Genomic DNA, 15,420 nt, shown 5'->3' on the forward strand with positions numbered 1-15,420 from the left:
GTCAGGGAGCATGGACTTCTCCTCACATATTAGTGTGTAATGAAATGTTATACTGCCAGAAAAGGAACATGAGGATAAAATACTGAGAGTATGCAGAACTTTTCTATGGACAGTTCGAGATTCTTTGCCACAAAATCATTTTTACCCAAAAAATAATAGTCAAAGGAGAAATCAAATGCCCAAGATTAAAAGTATCATTTTTATATTGAAAAACAGCATTTCCTTACTGACTTATAAGTAACCCAACATGTTACTTCAGTCCCAATCAAGTTTCTGATATTCTTTGATTAATAGTACTGAGAGAGAACCAGATACAAGACCCAGAGGGGCAAAAAAGAGGATTTTCTTCAAAGTGACGCTTACCCTGGGCACTTGTGAGTGTGAGTGTATGTGTGTATAGGCTATAAAAACAGTAAACATATGCACAATATACACTCTGTATGATTCTTTATCTGCTTGTGGCATTGCTCCAGCCTTTGTCAAATTTCAATATTCTGTTATTTTGTTTGGGGTTATATCACTCAAGAAGTCATCAGTAATCCTTGAAAATTATATGAGTAGTGGTAAATAGCTATCTGTTTTTCTATTGAGAATAAGTGATATAGTTGAATTAGAGCTGAAAACTTTGTTAAGAGTTATAAAGACGTTTTTCAATTCATATAGCTTAGTAGATTAAAATTAGGAAAATCTTTTCAGGATTTCAGAAAAGGAATCATTTAGAAAACCATTTGCACCACATGAACTTGCCTTAAGTTTATGATTTTAAAATTAAAAGTAGAATTTATACTAACTAAAAGGCATAGTGAAGGCTCAAAATGTAAAAAAAACAAAACAAAACCAGAAAATGCAGCCAGGATTCAAGACGGATCACTTAATCTCTTTACAACAATGTCCAAAGTGAGATGTTTTATTATAATGGTCATAAGGTATTAGGATGGGTAGAAAAGCTGCTATTTTGAAGTAGTATTGAGGTTTGATCTTTGAAGGATAAAATGCCTAATAGCAGAAATTCAAAAAAGATGACATGATCTTAACAATCTCTAGTTAGTTTATTATTTTAAGCCATGCCCTGCTATTTTTGTTTATATGTTTGCTAAAATCATTTGCTCACAGAATGAATTTAATTATATATAAAACAAGATAGGCACAAGTGAGAATGTTGAATGAAGATAATAAAAAAAGGGAATTTTTCTCAGAATTACCTGCCCAAACTAGTAAAACATGTTTGGCTTTTTCTTTATCTGATAATAATCACAGGGTGAATTTGTTATACTGTAGTCAACTTTACCATAATTTAGAAGTGCTCCCAGTAACACTGTTACTTAAAGTGATGTGATAATAGAGGGTAGCCTCCTGAGGCTAAGTTTAATACCACATTCCCTATAAAACTATTTTTGTTCATATCTACATTTACAAGTGTATGAACCCTTCATATAGGCAAATGTTATGCCTACTTGTTATAGAAAAGACGTGGGTTGCTTCTCTATCTTATACTTCAAGCACAATTGTCAAACCCATGTAGGGCAGGAGAATCCATCCAGTGATAAATTTTCATGACTGTATTCGTCTCACTGCTACAAACTGCAACATGTGTGGAGTAAAGAAGGCTGTTCTACAGAGGACTAGCTCTGACAGGCAAAGCCTAAGAGATCAAGTGATTAAGATCAAAGAAACTTTGGGGTATTTTAGTTTTATGCCCCTCAGAAGCATTTCAGGAGTGGGTAAGGAATGGTTAAGGTTTAGTTCAAGGATTTTTTTTTTTTATGTTTATCTCAGACTTACTGCATCTTAAATTTTTGAGTAATTTGGAATCTAAAATATTCAAAATGATATTTTATCAATACCACAGAGTTAGTGAAAGAAAAATAATGATGCTCTTTTTAAATGTTCTTACCTTCACATCTTTGACATTCATCCTTGTTCCTTCCTTCCCAACAAAGATATCATCAATGTCCACAAGGATATACCTGTCCAAAGACAAGGTCAGCCTCTTCCCTGACAGGAAGGAGATGGCATCTATGAAGATGAGCTTGTGCAGCCAAAAGTTTAAGTTGTTGCCAAAAAGAACTCGCTGAATTCCATCATGCAGACCCAGATCCTGAATCACCGTCGCATAGAGTGGTTTGCCAGACAAGGATGAAAGGGATTTTTCTGTCTGTAATTCAGTTAAAAGCACGGGCTGGTAGGTTGAATGATTATATTGGAAAATTGTCCAGTCTTCCCCAGGAAGAGGGCCTTTCTCAACCTTGGGGGCTTTGGTAATATGCAGCAAAGGAGACTGAGGGTTGACGAAACAGTCCTTGAGAGCTAGATTGTTGAAAAGGTTTAATGGAAAACCTTTTAATTGTGTACTTGGTGAGCTGTTTTCATTGGCTTTATGAAAACCAATTATACTAACACTGTATTCCACACAGTATTTTTCTAGGAGCTCTCGATTCCATGAGTCCATGCTGACATACTTCAGAATATTTTCATAAATAACTAAAATATATTTCCCTTTGCCATTGTCTGTTAGAGGAGGTATATCTCCCTTGCCAGGGGCAATGACCATGTGGTGCTGAAATCGGCTGGACTCCAAGATGGCGATAATATCTTGACCAAGTTGAGAGTATTGGCTTTCCACAAACAGGAGGACAATAGGATCAGTTTTGGATGTATCAATAGGTTTAACTGTCTTCAGCTCCATTGACCGGTAAGGTAGGATTTTAACAGCAGTACATTTGGCTTCTGCAGTAGTCTCAATAAGTGTCATTTCCGGTTTATAGCCAGAGTAGAGGAAATAGGCAGAGATGACAATGCTCACCAAGCAAAAGGTAGCTAAGAGAACAATCAGTGTTCGAAAACTTCTCCGAAGCTTCACAATAAGATTCATTTTTTTTAGATGTGGCTTTGGAAGCTTTTTCCAAATTACTTTCCTAAAGTGCCATCATGAATAAAATATGAGATGGTACAAACGCCACTTCCCAAATGTTCATGTAACCATTGCAAACCATGTAAAATGCGTGATGGGATCGCAAGCACGTTAAAACAGTAGAACAATGGGCCAGGAAAGAAAAAGTTGAAGAGATTTTGAATATGTCCAATACCAAAGATTGCTGTAGAGTCCTTGAAACATTACCTGAAAAAGAGAAAAAATATAATGACTAACACAAAAGTAGTAATCTAAGTATTTGTGTGTATACCTATGCTGATACATAGTAAATACACATATCAAAGATAATTTTAGTGTGTTGATATGCTAGAATATTAACAGCCTAAAGTTTACAGTCTAGATTTTACTACTTAGATTGTAGTAGATTTTTTCATGTACTCAACAATATAAAACCCTGTTTGACTTTGCCAAAATATCCATATATCAATATATAGAAACAGATTGAAATCATTTTTCAAACTAGTCATCTCAAAAAAAAAGGTAAAAAAAAGATTTAGCGTATAATGGTCATAGCATGCAATTTGCTTTCATAAGACTGGTAAACACTATATACTTATAGAATTAGGAAATCAGGTATCTGCATGGGTTTAGAGCACTAGAGCATGCTCGTAATATCTACTTAGGTATATGGATAATAAGGTGAGAGAATGATTTTGTCTCAAATAAGTGGTAGTTACAGGCCTTTCTCTTTAGAAATATTCTTTTCTGAAGTTACAGGGAGACACTTGGCCCTCTTCAGCAAAACAACCAAAATAAAGGATTTCTCTTTCTCCATTATTAACAGAAAAGTGACAGAGAAGCTACGGGACAAAGAACAAAATGGGAACAGGATCTTCAGAACTTTCTAATGAAACAGAAGCCAGAAGCATCTTCTAGATGAGAAGAAAAATCTTGACATGCTTTTCTCAGAGCATGTTCCTAAATTTGGCTGATATCTGTTATCAGAATTACAACTGTTATCTATTATTAACTTTTATCCAACAAATTACTATCATTCAAAAGAAAAATAATACATAGAAAAAAAATTTCCCCAAACTGCTTCACCACACTGGATATAATTTTCCATTATAATTTTTGTGTTGTTATTATGTTTTTAATCTGTGATACATATACTGTAAGATGTGTATTACTGATGTACTGTCATAGGGAACAAATTAGTATGTTTTATAATATGAGCTGTATATTCCATCACTTTGTAAATTTTGTATGTTTATTTTGTAAATTTTTTATTTGAAGAAACTAAATAATTATGCATATTATTTATTATTAGATTATTAGAGAGTCTACTTTTAGAAGATTATTAGATTAAATGATTACAGATATGAGTATATCATTTCTTCCATTTTATGTTTTTATGTTCTCAAATACGTTTTCCCTACTTAGTAATTTAAATTAAAAATATCAACAAGTTGAACAATAATATGTCTCAGATTTTTGAAAAAAAATTTAAACAATCTCAAAAGGTAACAATTTAAAAATTTTAAATTGCTACCAAACATTTTTATTTTTCAGATTCCAAATAAATAAACAGACATGATTTTTCCCCTTTGAAAGAGTTAACCAATTTTTAAAATCTTCCCACTGATTTCAAATTCACTTTAAAGGAAAATTAACGCCATATGCCATGGACTTACTAATATGCTGTTATCAAATACAACTTTTAAGTGACTATTTGATTCCCCCCAAATCTTTTAATTGTTTTAAAGTTTTGCTCCCTTTGAACAAATTAAATTATATTTTACTGAAAAGAAATAAAATACAGTGATAAAAACATTTAGGTTTGATATAAAATATATAAAACAATTATGGTATGGTCTACCATATACTTTTTTGTTTATTTGAAAATGTTCATAAAGTAAATTTTAAAAATAAAAGTCAAATTAAATTGTATAAAATAAATATTGAAAGAGATTTGAAATTTGTCAAAGAAAATTATCCAGTCTTTATCATATTTCTTCCTAGACGTCTCCAAATTCAAGTATTTGATTAAAAAATCTTACAGAAACGAAATCTGTCGCACTCCCACCTCCACCTTGCATCACCCCACAAAAGTAGAAATCTAATCTATATACTTTGGTGGTTTGCTTAGTATTTTCAGAATACATTTAATCAGGTATTTGAAAAGAAACAAAGTGTATAACAACTTAATATTTGTTAAATCCTTATCTATTCTGACATCAAAAATGTCACATTTATTTTTGAATATACAAAGAATGAGATGTCAGTTTTGCATATTAGAACAGCTCATTCTAATCTGCAATAGTAAAAAAAAATAAAATGAAAAAGCATATGGGACCAGAATCTGCCAACCAAAAGAATAAATAAAATTTAAATGTGACATTTATTTAGTATTAATATGTTCAGAGTTAGAAGAATGATAGATGCATATTACCACCACTGTGTGTGTGTGTGTGTGTGTGTGTTTGACTCTGCATTTATGTGTGTCTGTTTATCAAATAAGTTATATTTCTCATTCAGTCCACTTGTTCATTCTTCCATAGAAAAGATTCACCAGTGGAGGTGAGGAAGGCTGGGCAACAGAAGATGATATAACAAAGAAATTTACTCATGTTCTATGCCTGAGAAAAGAAACGGTATGGTATTGTTTGGGATGCCAAAGAAATAAAGTATATATATCTGGGGAAGGGAAAAATCTCCACCCTAGCCCACTTGGTTGTTTTGGCTGGTCTAATAATTAAAATGGAGGGAAAAAAGCAGGAGAAAAATCAAATTTACTTTCACATGTATGGAGGTCTCATAGATACAGGACCTAAGAAGTGACCAAAGCATGCAGCTTTTAGGCAAAGAACAATAAATTTGAGAAGAACTGACAAGACAAAGAAACAGTCTTGGGTACTATTTAGTGAAGAATCTGAGCAGTTTGCATAGCCTTCACCACCCTGAATTTCCAATCTCTGATGATAAGGATGTCTCCCTACCTCCTAGGGCAGGGAGGGTACTTTTCACATGGGATTACTTCCTAATTTCTGGAGACAGTGGAGAGGTAGAGTGTTCTTGCACTGTTATTTCTTAAGTAACTTAATTCCAAATAATCAATATGCCCAGCTGTGTCCAACTCTTTGTGACCCCATAGACTGTAGCCCATCAAGATTCTGTCCATGGAAATTTCCAGGGAGGAATACTGGAATGGGTTGCCATTTCCTACTCCAGGGGATCTTCTTGACCCAGGGATTGAACCCATGTCTCCTGTGTCTCCTGAATTGGCAGTCAGATTCTTAATCTGGGGCTTCCCTTGTGGTTCAAGCGGTAAAGAATCTGCCCACAATGCCAGAGACCTGGGTTTGATCCTTGGGTCAGGAAGATCCCAGTATTCTTGCCTGGAGAATTCCGGGGACAAAGGAGGCTGGCAAGCTACAATCCATGGGATTACAAAGAGTCAGACACCACTGAGCAACTAACACTTTCAATCAATATGCCACTTTGGCATATTTGGGGATGGCCCACCCTAAGCTCCAGCAATATATATTGACCTCTCCCCCTAGGTTCTGGTACAGAACTCCTAAATTTCTTGTAATTTCTTGGGCGATATGAGTGTCTTTTGTTTTAGTGATGCAATACCAAGCAGGACCCTGTGGAGCTCTTGGGCACACAAGCATTCGTGTATTTATTTGATTAGAAGAAATAGGTTTCATTCAGACTCCATGACTTTCCCTGAGTTCCAATGGGCAGGTTCAAGCAGTTGTTAATCAAGGAAGAGGGGGGATGCAAGACTATGGAGAAAACAAACAGTCAAGAGAAACAGTAGTGCAACCCTGGGGCAAGGCCCTGTTCTGCATCAGTGGATATACACAGTATCTTTAAACTCTTTTGCAGGTACTAAAACCCCCACCAGATGGGAGAAGTTAAGGGTTAATGAAGGCATGCTGCCAACAAGCAAGGGGACGCCAGACTGATTGAAACCATTAGATTGATGTTGCTGTCTCCTATTTGCCTCACCACCAACCAATCAAAAGAATGTTCATGAGCTGATCACTCTCTCTTTGAAAACATTCTCACTCATTACAGTAAAACTTCTCACTACCCTCTCCAAGTGGGGAAACACAGTTTTAAGGGCATTAGCCCACTGTACCCTCCACTCACTTTCACTTTTCCTGGCAAAGCAATAAAGCTATTCTTTTCCACTTCACCCAAAGCTCTGTCTCTGAGATTTGATTCGGTGTCAGGATACAGCAGAGAAGGCAATGGCACCCCACTCCAGTACTCTTTTGCCTGGAAAATCCCATGGACGGAGGAGCCTGGCAGGCTTCAGTCCATGGGGTCGTTAAGATTCGGACACGACTGAGTGATTTCACTTTCACTTTTCACTTTCATGCACTGGAGAAGGAAATGGCAACCCACTCCAGTATTCTTGCTTGGAGAATCCCAGGGACGGGGGAGCCTGGTGGGCTTCCATCTGTGGGGTCGCACAGAGTCGGACACAACTGAAGTGACTTAGCGGCAGCAGCAGGATACAGAGGTTAGATTCAGCTTCACTCTCAGGACTGTGTAGCCCTCACCTTTGTATTGCTTCATCTAGCTCTTCAACTTTATCCTTTATTATATAATAAACGAGTAAAATTAAGTAGGTGTTTCCTTGAGTTCTTTCAGTTGTTCTAGCAAATAAGCAAATTCAAGGTGGGATTAATTCATTAATTTTCCCAAATCCTGGGAACCTCTGATGTATAGCCAAGTAGGACAGAGGCAGGACTTGTAATTTGGATCCGAGTTGAGGAGCAGTCTTATGGGACTGATTCCTATGTAACCTATGGGGTCTGTGCTAACTCCAGTTAGAGTCCAATTTGAATTGTAGGACACTAGCTAGTGTCCCAGGCTTCCCAGATGTGGCTAGTGGTAAAGAAACCCCCTGCCAATGCAGGAGACTTAAGAGATGCAGGTTCCATCCCTGGGTTGGGAAGATCCCCTGTAGGAGTCATGGCAACCCACTCCAGTATTCTTCCCTGGAGAATCTCTACGCACAGAGGAGCATGGCAGGCTACAGTCCATAGGGTCGCAAAGAGTTGGACACGACTGAAGCAACTTAGCACATACACCCAGCTAGTGTCCCAAAGCACTGCTTGGTGTGGGAAAAAAACCTCACACACCTTGTGTCAGAAGTGTTATAAGTATGATGGTAGTATGAGAGCAAAAGAGAAACACACAGGAGGAAAGGTAGGTTTTCTATACACCTATCTGGTATTATGACCATTAAAAAGAAAAAAAAAAAAAAGACAATGCAGAGTGCAAAGGGGTAGGAACACCTGAGAGACACACATATGTTAAATGAATCATATAAAATTAATATTCATTTAAGGATAATAGTGAAGCCATTAAAATGCTGCTCCAAAAATCCAAAATTACATGGAGTGTTTTATGAAGGAGTCTAGGTGATAGGCTAAAATTTTAATTTTACCTTAATACAGTGCATTGTGAAGGATGAATCTGAGACCAGTTAGCAACAAACAGGCTCACAGGGGCACTCTTCCTGCTTTCCCTTCCACCACGATGTTGGACTTTCCTTACAATATGAATGGACATGTGTGGATAACTGAGTAATTGCATCTGTAAAGCACTATCTCCTTAAGCACCATACCAAGCAGGTTAAATAGGTTTTGATCCCAATTCTGCTAAATCTGCCTTTTACATTTCCTAAAAAGTCTATTGTTAAAAATTTGGAAAGGGAGATCTTCTCATTATTTTGGCAACAATCTATCCCAAAATATCAGCTGTGTGATCCCTATGCATACTTTGGTGAGGGGAAAAAAAGGGGGGGTGGTTATAGGTGCTGCTTTCCTTGTTCTCGTTCTTCTTTTCTTTCCTCCTCATTTTTTTAACTTCTAATCTTCCAAGTGTGACATATCACATCAATAGTAGTGGAATAGCTACCAACTATCTACCAGAATTTCCCTCTCTTTTAAGATTGGATCAGTTCAGTTCAGTTCAGTCGCTCAGTCGTGTCCGACTCTCTGCGACTCCATGACTTGCAGCACGCCAGGCCTCTCTGTCCATCACCAACTCCCGGAGTCTACCCAAACCCATGTCCATCGAGTCGGTGATGCCATCCAACCATCTCATCCTCTGTCGTCCCCTTCTCCTCCCGCCCCCAATCCTACCCAGCATTAGGGTCTTTTCCAATGAGTCAACCCTTTGCATGAGGTGCCCAAAGTATTGGAGTTTCAGCTTCAACATCAGACCTTCCAATGAACACCCAGGATTGATCTCTTTTAGGATGGAGTGATTGGATCTCCTTGCAGTCCAAGGGACTGTCAAGAGTCTTCTCCAACACCACAGTTCAAAAGCATCAATTCTGCGGCGCTCAGCTTTCTTCACCTTCCAACTCTCACATCCATACATGACCCCTGGAAAAACCATAGCCTTGACTAGACATACTTTTGTTGGCAAAGTAATGTCTCTGCTTTTAAATATGCTATCTATGTTGGCCATAAGATTGGATAGTATGAAGAAATTACTGTTTTTTGTATCTATTTTTAAATCACTCTGACTTATTTCCACATTGTGTTTGTAGATTTTCTAAAATACAGTCTGCAAAATCCATTTACCAACAGGTCCTCAATTATAATAAATTTTTACTAATCACTGCAAGCAGCAGAGAAATCAGTAAACAAAGCAACTGCAGGTACTACTGTAGTCACTGCAAATTTTGGCAAGAAGGAAATTCAGAAGTAAGCTAGGGGCTAGGATTAACAATGATTATACACGTGATTGTTTCTTTCTTGAAGGTGATCTGATGAGATCTTCAAAGAGTCTCAAAGTTCAGCTGAAATTGACAAAAAGGAGAAAATATCTACTGGCATTTAATGAGAAGCTGCTATTTGCCAGTCATTATTCTACATTCTTGACATTCATCAGCCTGTTTAGCCATTATTAGTCTATTTTTTAAATGAAGAAACTGAGATTTAGAGGGTGTAAGAAAAAGACTGAGATTACATCATGAGTGATTTGTGATGCTAGAGTTCCATTTTCTCACCATAGCACTTGTTGAGAAAAATCAAAATTAAGTTAGATGAAACCAAAACTTTAGCAGTTACCATAATGAAGTAATTAAAGATGTCAGCAAGTTTTATTTCAACTTTAAAAATTCATATATTCAAAGCTAAAAATATCTAATGCAAATGCAGAAAACATGTAGAAGTGAATTATTAGTAGATAAGTTCAAAAGAAGCTGTATTGTAAGTTGTGATGACATAAGAATTGCAATAATTTGATCACTTTTGACTTTTCATGATATATGGAGGGGGAAACATATTTTATCAAATACCTCATTTCTACATGTTTCATGAGATTTTTGTTTGACCCTTAAGATTATAATAAACAGCTTATATTTCATATCAGTACAGCAGTGTCTTTAATTAAAAACTGTGCTATGTAAATATTTAACAATTTATTCAAATACATTTATTAATTACACTTTCACTCTCTAGGGGAGAATTTCAAAATTTGTAACCATATTCCAAGAGAGATACTCTTTTTTTGTTTTCAAAGTATAGGTCAGCACCACAGAAAGAAAAATGAAATAGACCAGAATAGAAATACAGATACACTTCAGGGGTAAAGGTAAGTAGTGCTTTAAGAAATGTTTGTTGTTAGGGATGTGTGTGTGTCTTATGTGTGAGGTGTGTGTGTGTGTGTGTGTGTGTGTGTGTGTGTGTGTGTGTTCTGGATCCCGATGTAAGATTATTTTCTATTCTGAGTCAGGGTCAAAAGGTTTTGAGAAACACTACTGAGAGGGCACAGCTAATTCAAATTATTTAACCTGATTTTATAAATAACACAGAGGTTTTAGGTGAAGATGAAAACAGTCTCTTATGATTCCAAGTGATTCCTGAAAGTATCCATTATTGATTTACCCAAACTTGAGACTAGGAATTGATTGATAACACATGCTTTGGTCACTTGGTACTCTTTTCAGTATCCAGTACACAAAATATTATGATATTATTTTTGGTAACAATCATAGCTTCATACATAACTCTTCAGATGAATGTACAAAGTGATGAGTAACTATTATATTTAATCAGAATCAAAGAAGCATGTTTATTTTATCCTTTTCTACAATAAAGGTATTTTCTACCCTTGTAAATAACCAGTTGACTACTACCTAACTTTTAGATATTTTATATTTTCTTGAGTTCAGTAATATACACTTACTTTAATCCTCAAAGTGTGCATTTTTATTACTTAAAACTCCTAAAAGTATAATTTCAAATGTAATAATACCATTACTACCACTGTATTATATTGCAACATCATATTATACTAGCTACATAGCTTTGAGCTATTAGTTACATTCACACTTCAAAAGCTTATGAAGGCAACTCAGTAAACAGAGAGCAAATGTCAGGTGATTTCTCACCATTTCTTAGATATATATATATATATACATATATAGTGCCTATTTACCATTTTCCTAGGTCTTGTTTTCCAAAGCAGAGAAACAATACAATTTTTCAAAAAGAAAAATCTATTTGTATTAAAATCAAATTGCAAATATCTATGTATTTATCTTATTTATTAGAAAAACATGGGAACTTTGATAAGAAGGAAAATACTAAGTGTACATTTACTCGGATTTGCCACATAAGATTTCTAGATATAGTTGCAGAAATGGTATTTGTGACCAAGTGGGGTAAGTAATTATTATGTAAAACTCTGTTTTATATTTATATTCAAAATTTCAAGATTGATTTTTGTTTTTAATAGGATCTCCAGTACTCTTGCCTGGAAAATCCCATGGACGGAGGAGCCTGGTAGGCTACAGTCCGTGGGGTCGCTAAGAGTCGGACACGACTGAGCGACTTCACTTTCACTTTTCCCTTTCATGCACTGGAGAAGGAAATGGCAACCTACTCCAGTATTCTTGCCTGGAGAATCCTAGGGACGGCGGAGCCTGGTGGGCTGCCGTCTATGGGATCGCACAGAGTCGGACACGACTGAAGCGACTTAGCAGCAGCAGCAGCAGCCAGTATGGTCCAGGATTAAATAGAATTAAACAGTTCTGGCATGCCTGTATCTTTCCTAAAGCCTCCGGAAATCCAGACAACTCCCTTAGAAACTTGGGATGACTTTGGATAGATATGTGGCATCTGTCTCATTTTTGTCTAGATTTTGGGGGTCTTCAAGCAAAAATATTGTAGTGGGTTGCCATTACCTTCTCCAGGGGATCTTCCGGATCCAAGGATCAAATCTGGATCTCCTCACATTCTTTACAATCTGAGCCACCATGGAAGCCCTAATATTTACAATTTGACATTTAAAATAAAACTAGAACTGGAAAGGCAAAAAATCAGTTCAGTTTTGGATATGCTCCTGTTTTCTCCATAAGGTAAGAAGCAAAGGCACTCTTCCAACATGCATTCAACAGAAAAATCTATTAACTTTTATCAAGAGCCTACTATTTTGTGGACTTCTCTGGTGGTCCAAAGGTTAAGAATTCGCCTGCCAATGCACAGGATGTGGGTTCGATCTCTGGTCAGGAGAGCTTCCACATGCTGCAGGGCAACTAGGCCCTGGCGCCCCCACTATTGAGTTTGTGCTCTAAAGCCTGCAAGCTGCAACTATTGAAGCCTGGTGCCTGTGCTCCACAACAAGAGAAGCCACTGCAATGAGAAGCCAACACACTGCAACTGGAGAGTATCCCTTGCTCGCTGCCACTAGCGAAAGGTCGCACAAGATCCAGCACAGATGAAAATAAATTGATTAAATTAAATTAAATACAAAAGAAACTTAGGGCTAAGTGATCAATTAACTAAAGGCAGAAAAGAATTATTTTATTAAAAACAGTCTATTTTTCAAGTAGTCAGATATCTTCAAATTCAGCTCTATATCATCTCATCAATAAAAAAATAAACACACTTGCCTGACTTTTGCTTTCATCTGTTCTTAATTTATTTTCTTTACTATTTTCCTTTCATTTCTAATAAGTCTTTTTTTTTTTTAACAGGGGATTTAAAACTTGTGCTAATGGATTAAATGTGAAGAGTGTGGCCATTAATCAGCCAACCTAATGTAACAATATTTTCATTTCCTGTCTCCATTTTCTCTCTGTATAAACAATTTATACGGGAGCTACAAAAGAAGACTGAAGAAATACAATGTCATGGTATGTTTATTTACATATAATCTTAATTTTCTCTCAAAAGTAGTCTCTTTTTGTATAAATTGTTGTGATTACACAAGCAACATAATTTTTATTTTACCTTTTAACTTAAAATTATAGCTTAAGTTGTTATAATAAATGAGAAACATGACTGAGAAATTCTTCTAATACCCATCTTTTTTTTTTTTTCAATCCCATTCCCCTAATTTATAATATTGTGATGATTTCAGTAACTTTTTAAGCCAGGTAGACCCACCACCTAATTCCTCAATTTATGGTGTGCTTAGTCACTCAGTCCTGTCTGACTCTTTGTGATCCCGTGAACTGTAGCCCGCCAGGCTCCTCTGTCCATGGGGATTCTCCAGGCAAGAATATTGGAATGGGATGACATGCCCTCCTCCAGGGGATCTTCCTAAGCCAGGAATCAAATCCTGGTCTCCTGCATTGCCAGCTGATTCTTTATTGTCTGGCTCACCAGGGAAGCTCAAGAATACTGGAGTGGGTAGCCTATCCCTTCTCTAGGGGATCTTCCCGACCCAGGAATTGAAATGGGGTCTCCTGCATTGCAGGCAGATTCTTTACCAGCTGAGCTACCAGGGAAGGCCCAATTTATGCTACAAAGAAAATAGAGAGTCAGGGATGCATTAACTAAACATCACCCAGGAAGCCAAACTAACTCCCATCAATGTTTCCCAAAGGTAAGAATCATTTTGCTTACTTGCCTCCTGGTTCTGTAGAAACTGTGTATCTCTTACAAAGTTATTATTTTTATTTTCCTTTTGCTTCTACCTATTTTCTAGAACTTCAACCTCTCTTTTCTGAGAATATAGTTAAAAACTGGGGATAATCATTTTAGTAATTCATTATAAACAGCATTTGTGTATATTCTGTCTAGTAATTACAATATTTTAATATCTGAATGGCTTTGGTTGCCAAAATGTGCTCACTAATTTAAGTCTATCTGCCTGGTCTGTGTTTATTTTAAAGATTACAGATATAATTTTCTTCACAAATTTAGATCACTCCTATCTTCATATAATTTTCTATCACAGTTACCCTCCCACCCCAGCCCTAGCAACTGTCTTAATTTTTCTCTCCACGTTTAGAGCCAAACTTTCTGAAAGTTTTCTCTTGCAAAATTCTTTCATCTTGTAATTCCTGCTCTTTACATCTTGAATCATTTGCAGTTCTGGAATGACCAATGTAGTCTTTCCTATTTCTAAGTTTGATCAGCTCTATTTCGCTTTTAAAAGTTCAGTTCAGATAAAGCCATGTCAAGAAAATCAGTTTCCCTCTCATGCCTTGCAAGAGTTAGTTTATATGAGTTTCAATTTAATTATGCATGAATTTCCATGAAGCAGGGACTGTAAATTTATTCAGAATTGAATCTTCAGCACATTGTAGACCACCCTGTTGGCAAAAACTATTCAGTGACACTTCAAGGTGGCCAGGCCGACTTTATTTAGGACCGCTGTGATAGGTACAGGTAGGCGCCACCGCAATGGGGTTTTATCGTGAGGCAGAGAGATGGGCTCTACTCCAAATACAGTATGGGCAACTAAGAATTTGGGCTTCCCAGGTGGCGCAGTGGTCAAGAGTCTGCCTGCCAATGCAGGAGATGCAATAGATGCAGTTTCGATCCCTGGGTGGGGAAGATCCTCTGAAGTAGGAAATGGTAATTCACACCAGTATTCTTGCCTGGAAAATTCCATGGACAGAGGAGCCTGGTGAGCTACAGTCCATGGGATTGCAAAGAGTCAAATATGACTGAGTGCACACATACATACACACACACACACACAAATTCATAGCAAAGGATCAGGGTTGAATCAGTGGATGGAAAATTACGAAAAGGAAACATTATACGTAAGGGAGGTTTCAGCTAAAACTACCTAAAAGGATTCTTGTTGAAGACAGGCTAGGGTTATCAGACTTTGTCTGGGGGATGGTGGAGGATGAGGAACCTGATTGGACATTGAGGGTGATCAAATATCCAGGGTGGGATTCTGGTCAGATTGAGTTATCAGGATTCTTGCTAAAACTAGATTTTGCAAGAAAATGCAAAGCTGGGAGAAGGTTCAGAAGCCTGCTTAGAGTTTGGTCAAACAAAGCGTCTTTGTCACATGCGTGAAACAATCATGCTAAATCAACAACTTTTTCACATTTTGCATATATTAACTTCTCTACCCCAAGGAATAACTCAAATGCTATCTTCTCCAGAAACTTGTGAGGTGGGAGAAAAAGTCTGAGCTTCAGTTTTGTCCTTGAAAAACTAAAGAAACTTAGCTGTTTATCTATTTCCGTGTGTTCATTACATTTTTAACAATTAAAAGAATACTTACAAGTAATTTTTATAATACAAGTAAAGTTACTA

The 15,420-nt window shown here is 36.7% G+C and overlaps 1 protein-coding gene across 1 annotated transcript in view; it reads right to left on the reverse strand.

Moving 5' to 3' along the window:
* Window positions 1-15,420, reverse strand: part of NDST4 (N-deacetylase and N-sulfotransferase 4) — a 311,607-nt gene that overhangs the window by 271,118 nt on the left and 25,069 nt on the right. Inside the window, exon 2 of the mRNA XM_081562786.1 lies at window positions 1,895-3,118. Within this exon, the coding sequence (XP_081418912.1) occupies window positions 1,895-2,872 (978 nt within the window). The 5' untranslated portion in view covers window positions 2,873-3,118. The remainder of the gene's footprint in view (window positions 1-1,894; window positions 3,119-15,420) is intronic.

Source organism: Giraffa tippelskirchi, chromosome 1 (assembly GCF_054371585.1).
Source record: "Giraffa tippelskirchi isolate mGirTip1 chromosome 1, T2T-mGirTip1v1.2.pri, whole genome shotgun sequence".
NCBI classification, from domain to species: domain Eukaryota; kingdom Metazoa; phylum Chordata; class Mammalia; order Artiodactyla; family Giraffidae; genus Giraffa; species Giraffa tippelskirchi.